General features: G+C 64.0%; 1 protein-coding gene across 1 annotated transcript in view; it reads right to left on the reverse strand.

Annotated features, from left to right (window-relative positions):
• Nucleotides 1-1,393: 1,393 nt before the first annotated feature.
• The window catches only part of CLASRP (CLK4 associating serine/arginine rich protein), a 14,608-nt gene continuing 9,780 nt past the window's right edge, over nt 1,394-6,221 (reverse strand). Inside the window, exons 13-21 of the mRNA XM_025214313.1 lie at nt 6,163-6,203; nt 5,805-5,984; nt 5,662-5,701; nt 3,737-3,797; nt 3,586-3,644; nt 3,114-3,160; nt 2,948-3,030; nt 2,610-2,634; nt 1,394-2,239 (exon numbers count right to left, since the gene is read on the reverse strand). Coding sequence (XP_025070098.1) covers nt 2,173-2,239; nt 2,610-2,634; nt 2,948-3,030; nt 3,114-3,160; nt 3,586-3,644; nt 3,737-3,797; nt 5,662-5,701; nt 5,805-5,984; nt 6,163-6,203 — 603 coding nt within the window. The 3' untranslated portion in view covers nt 1,394-2,172. The remainder of the gene's footprint in view (nt 2,240-2,609; nt 2,635-2,947; nt 3,031-3,113; nt 3,161-3,585; nt 3,645-3,736; nt 3,798-5,661; nt 5,702-5,804; nt 5,985-6,162; nt 6,204-6,221) is intronic.

The raw sequence follows: 6,221 nt of genomic DNA on the forward strand, positions 1-6,221 counted from the left end.
TCGCGGGCAGGCGGGGCGGGGGGGGGGCAGCTGCCCCTGCCCCGGACACGCGTGGGAGGACAGCAGTGCTGCTGCCCCCTGGCCTGGCAAGACTGAGTCAATAAAATGGAAGTCCTCGCTCTGCCGCCGCCGCGTGTGCCCCGTGTGTGCCCCTGCCCCCGCCCAGGTGGAGCGGCTGGCCCCCGTCCCCAGGCAGCACGTGAGCGGGTTACGGTGCCGGGACGGCCTCGTGCTGGCAGGAGAGTGGGATTAACGAGCTGAGGTTGCCTTGGACAGAGGTTGCCCCAACCAGACCGGCCCCTGTGCAGCCAGCTGTGGCTCATGGGCTGCTGGGGGCTTGTCCCAGCTGGGGTTTCTCTTCCTCGGGGCAGGGGACACCAGTGAGTTCCCTGGTGCTGGCTCCCAGGAGATGCTGCCCACTTGGTCTGTGTGAGGGCCTCGGGCCTGGGCCTGATCCTGATGCTGTGCCCAGCCCTGTGCACCCCAGAACGCAGGGCTGGCCTAGAGCTGCAGGCTCCTGCCCCCCTTGGAACAAGGGCTCCTCCCACATGGTTGAACCAGCATTGATAACCATGTCGCTGTTGGGGCAGGGTCTGTCTCGCCCCTGCCGTTGCACCCAGTGAGCTGCTCTGTGTTCAGGGAAGCCTGGGCGGTGGGGGCCAGACCCCTCTGGTCACAGCAATCCTGCTTTCACCCTGCAGCACTTCCGCAGGAGCAGGAGCTGGCGGGTTTGGCGCTGGCAAACTGCTGCCCGCATCCCACTGGCTCCCTCAGTCCCCCCCCACCTGCCCTTCCTCAGCCCTATGCCTGGCAGCTGCTGCCTCCTCCCTGCTGCTGCATGGAGCTTCCTCCTCTGGCCCCAGCTCAGCCCCCAGTTGCCTTTGCTCATTATTAAACAGTCCCTTGCAGTCCTCTTCACCCTACAGGCCACAGACTTATCTCCACAGCTCTTAGCCCCAAGTACACAGTAGAAGGGATCAGCTTCCTTGCACCCCAGGTTGGTCCTTGCTTGTGTTTTATGGTTGCTTTCACATCTCTTGTCAGCTGTCCCAGGACTACACCTCACTTCTGCCGGCACCAGACACATTTTCTCTCTTCTTGTTATTTCTGCCCCCTTTCCCAGAGAGGCACATGCGGTTCCTGGGCCTGTGTGCTGCACACCCCCAGGCACCAGCCAGCCATAATCCCTCCCACCTGAGGAGCAAAGCGGCTCCAAGGAGGTCTGACCCTGGCCCTGCAGGTGCACAGCCCTTCCTGGAGGAACCTGGGGCTTGGGCATGCAGACAAGGTAGGTAACAGCACCCCTAGGACCCCCCAGCTCCCTAGGGCAGTCCAGCCATGTGCCCCCCCACCCCTCTGGGTCCCTGGAGAAACAGGCCAGACTCACACCACATTTCTACTTCCTCCCATTTATTCTGTACTTCACAGCACAGCCTAGGCCTCTCCCTCTTCTCCCAGCCAGACACAGAGCACAGGAGAGCCAGGCTAGGGCCAAGGCCTGCGCTGCCCTTTCGGGTCACCCTGGACCACTGGTACTGTGCTGTGGGGGGAAGAGGGGAAGGGGCCAGGACCAGCACATCTGGGGCCTAAGCAAGGTCCAGAGTGGAGTGAATAGGCTCCGCACCCCTCAGCTGGAGCTCAGCGGGCACCAGGAGCAAGGCACCCAGTTACAGGCTACCATCCAGTCCAGGGGCCTGCATTGACCTGGACAGAGACACGGGGCCAACAAGGCCAACGGCCTGAGGCTGAGAGCACAGACCAGGAAGCCTAGACTCTCACAGCGGCTCTACATCGCAGGGCCCAAAAGGTACCAAGGTGCAGCCAGGCCTGTGCAGAGGAAGGTACGACCTGGAGGGCAGCCAGGCTCTCACTGCCTGGAACAAGTGCAGGGCACAGCAAGGTGGAGGAAAGGCAGAACAGGCCTTGCCCCTGGGGCTGGGTAGCTCAGCTGGGGCACATGGCCCTTGTCTTTCGGGAGCTGCTTGCTTCTAGTCCCATGGAATACCACAAGGTAGAAGCAAAGATCCTCTCGCCCACACCTGGAGGTCAAGGAGCTGCGGCTGCTGCCCACACAGGCTCAGGCTGCTCGTGGAACAGAGGGTTCTGCTTCATTGAGGAATGGCATCTAGGAAGCAGGATGGTGACGCAGAGCTCCACCCAGCAGGGCTGATGCTAGTGGCGGTAGTGCGGACTGCGGGAACGGGACCGGGACCGGGACCGGGACCGAGACCGGGACCGCCTGTGGAGGAGGAAGAAGGGGAGGTTGGTGCAGCAGAAGACGGGCATAAGCCAGGGGTCAGGCTGTGCAAGGAACATAGAGGAACCCGAGAGGCCATGCACCCCCGTAGGGCTTCCTGCGATGCATCCCATGGATGCAAAGCTGTTCCACCCCCCGTCCCAGCTTTAGCCAGCAGTGGGGAGTGAGCAGGAGCCGGGGGTGGGGGGAGGTCTGGCCTATGCCACCAGCTCCCAGCACCAGAGTGGGGCAGAGCTCCGTGGGAGAAGATGCCTGGACCACTGCTGCATCCCAGGCCCAGCAAGGAGCAGCCCCTACCCCCCTAGGCCTGGCGCTGCCCAGGGGAAAGGAGGGGGCTAAAGACTGAACGTACCTCCTGGAGGAGCTGTATTCCCGACCTGCAAGGCAAAGAGCAAGGGTTATGAGGCAGACTGGGGGCCGGATGGAAGCCGATGAGGCAGCAGGCACTGCAGGGCAGCTGTGTTGGAGGCTCCAAAGGCACCAGCTGGGCCCTTGAGGGCTGTGGCCAGGGCTGGGTCTGGCCTGCAGAGTAGGAGCTGCACCTTGGCCAAACTGCTAAGTGCAACACCCTCCCGGGAGTGCTGCAGCCATGCAGGAGGGGACAGGCAGGGCCCAGGGGAGATGCCGCAACATCCCTGCACGGCCCAGACCAGGGACAAGGGACCAAGCCAAGTCCCCCCCGGTACTCACTGTATCGCGGTGAGGGGGAGCGGCTCTGCCGGCTGTACTGCCTCTCCCATTCCTCCCGCTCCTTCTCCCGCCGCTCCCTCTCCCTGTGGGGAAACAGTTCGCATCAGGTGGGTGCCTATGCAGCCCCCACCCCATAAGGTCCCCAGGAAAGGAAGGGATGAGTTACTTCATCCGTATCTTCCGTGCCATGGCACGCAGCTCGTCCTCTCGCTCCTGAAAAAAAGACCCATGCACCAGTCAGGCCTCAGCCTTTGCCTGCCTACAGGGACAGCCCCTTCCCCACCCTCCCCAGGCACAGACCTCTTGCTCCCCACACTCCAGGCAGTCTGGAGCCCGCCCCCCCGCTTCCCCAGAGCTTTGCAGCCTGGAGTCTGTGGCAGTCAGCTTCATCTGCGGCAAAATGGATCCGGATCAAGCCTCAGAAGCCTCCTGCCCAGGCAGGACACAGCCCACAGTGCACAGCAGCACCATCAAAGGGTGCCAAGAAGGGGTGAGACAGTCCAAACTCAGCGCATGCTCCTGAGCTCTTCTTCCCCACCCTACCCCAGAGCAGCAACCTAGTGACTGGGCAGCAGGCCCCACAGAGGCCAATGGCTCCCTGGGGGTGCTCCACAGCTTGGGCAGGCACTGGTCCGTACCTGCCTTTCGTGCTCCTGCTGTAGCATCTTCTCCTGTGCTGCCTTCTTGTCAGCTTTAACTAGAGTGAGGAGAGAGCGAGAGCAGGGGTGAGGCAGGTTCAGTGGGGCAGATGAGGGAGGGGGGTGACGGGAGGACGATTACTCTGCTTACACTGCCTGTTAAGCGCCTTCTGCATACGGAGTTTCAGCTTCTCCTGTGGGGTTAGCTTGGGCTGCAAGGAAGCAAACGCGGAGGCCTTTAGGGCTAGGCTGGGCAGCACACACCAGACTCACCCGGCTGGGCGGTGCCCAGGACTCCCTTGGCAGCATCCCACACACCCAGCAGCCTCCTTGCTCTGGGGAACTTGCCCTTGCTCCCACCGGGGGGGGACAGGGGGGATGGAGCCTGCCCTGCTGGAGTGCCATCAGCCCCCAGGAGGACGGGCCCAGCTCTCCGTCTCCCTGAACCCTGGGGCTCCAAGTCCGGGTCATTCCAGACACTGTCCATCCAGGCCGGGAGTCACTTTGTGGGATGGGGCCAGCCCTGCCTGCCCAGGGGGCCAGGTTGTGAGCTGCATGGGCCCTGCCCTGCTTCCTGCACTCAGCCACAGCCGCGGGGTTGAGCGGGCACAGCCTGTGCAGAGCTGGGGCTCAGGTGGTGGCCAAACTGGACGGAGCAGAGCTCAGTCCGCGCCCCTGGAGTCTCCCACCCATGCATGCTGGCAAGCAGAGAAGGGCTGAGGGAACCCAGGGAGGGCGCAAAGGAGATCCCGGCTGCCTGTGCTGGGCACTGTGCTCTGCTGCACCACTACAGCTTCAGCCCCTCCTTGAGTGCTGCGGCCTGGCCTGCTCTGCTTGCCCAGCTACCAGTGGGGGGTGAAGTCTGCAAGGGGAGAACAGCCTGTGCCTGGCAGAGCCTGGCACAGGCGGCACGTGGCCAACAGCTGCTGTGTGCGGCAGTTCAGCCTCTGGCCCCAGCCCCGTGCCCACTCTGCACTTCTCCCACCACTCAGACTCAGCATAGCCCAGCAGGGACACCAATCCAGATCCTCCCTCATGAAGGACAGGGATTTGGCCCCTGGGAAAGAAGGAGCAGAAGTGGGAAGACGCAGGGGTGGGAACTGATATTCCAGGGTGCAAAGGAGCCCAGCCCTTCAAGCAATGCATTGAGCTCCTAGAGCATTTGGGAAGAACCTCTGCCCCCCACTGGACATTACCAAGCCTGGGCCCCGAGCCTGACAAAGCCCAGCCTCCCCACCCGTTGGAAAGGATGGCCCCAGGACCACCTCAGTGTAGCCTGTATCTATGGCTGGTGGGGAGTCCCTGCCAGCTGGGGCTGAGCCATTCGTGGCACAGCCCTCGTGCTCCAGGGGACCTGCCATCTGCCAGGGCCTTGAAATGCCCCCGCAGGAACAGGGCTCCCGGCAGCCAGCAAGGCTGGTCTTGAGCCTGGCTGCTCTCTGCGATGGAGCCTAGCAGGCAGCTGAGCCCTGGCCCCATCTCACCCCCTTGGCAACTCGGGGGCCTGGGAGAAGCAGTGGGAGCCTGGGAGACGGGGCCTGGGAGAAGCAGTGCCCGGGGGCGCTCAGCTCCACATTCCCCTTAACCTGCGCCCCAGAGGCTGCAGGTCCCCAAGCAGGGCAGCTCCACCACCAGGGAGCAGCTGGTGGGTGGAGGCCGAGGTGTCAGACACAGACAGAGAGAACGACTGGGCTGGTTCTCGGGCTAGGCAGACCCCTCCCAGCCCCGTGCAGCTGAGCCCTGCAGACAGTTCTACAGGTGCCCCCAAAGGAAGCCCCCACCCCAGCGGCTCCTCAGAGCTGGGAGGAGGGGGGGGGCCTATCTCCAGGCTCCTGCCTCCCCTCAGCAGTCACCCGACAGCCCAGCCCGGGACCGTCCCTGCCGGCCACCAGCACGGCCTGCTCCAAGCAGCCCCGCCACTACCCGGGCTCAACCCCCAGGTGCTGGAGCAGAGCCTGTGGCTCTGCGATTCTCCAGCCCGGGGCCGCCCGCTGGGCCACGCCCTGCACCTCCTCGCTCCCCGCATCTGTTCGGCAGTGATGTGAGTTAAACAGGTGAGATTAAATTCTTACTGACTTTGGCAGCTCCTGTCTCTTTACCGGCAGCAGCGTCGGCCCTGGAGGGGAACAAGGAGCTTGATCAGCAGTCATGGCACAGGTATGACAGATCACCACCCCCCTCCCCCGCCAGGGCCTTGCAGCCTCCCCCGCCCCACTTACTTTTTCAGCTTCTCCCCCACGGCCGGCGACGCTGCAGGCCGCAGCGGTTTCTCTCGTGGTGGAGACACCGACTTGCTGCGACTGCGCGAGTCACTGGGACTATGGCTGCTGCGGCTGCTGCTCCAGTGCCTGCCCATCCGGCTGCCCCGGCGATAGCGCTCCCCGGACCGGGAATGGCTCCTGTGGGCACGAGGGGTTCAGCCTTGCAGGATTCAGCTCCTGCCCCATCCGGGTGGGGACAGGCAGTGCCATGCAACCTGGCATCCTCCCCAAGCCCAGGGCAGTGCCATAGTTTTGCTTCCCCTGCCTTGGTGGAGGGGGCCTTGCTGCAAGCTGCACCGTTGCCCCATGGTGCTACCTGGACCGACGCCGGGAGCTGTAGCGGCGGGGGGGCGCCGGGGGGGGGGAGGGGGGGGG

The sequence above is a fragment of the Alligator sinensis genome, unplaced genomic scaffold, assembly GCF_000455745.1.
Source record: "Alligator sinensis unplaced genomic scaffold, ASM45574v1 scaffold107_3, whole genome shotgun sequence".
NCBI classification, from domain to species: Eukaryota; Metazoa; Chordata; order Crocodylia; family Alligatoridae; genus Alligator; species Alligator sinensis.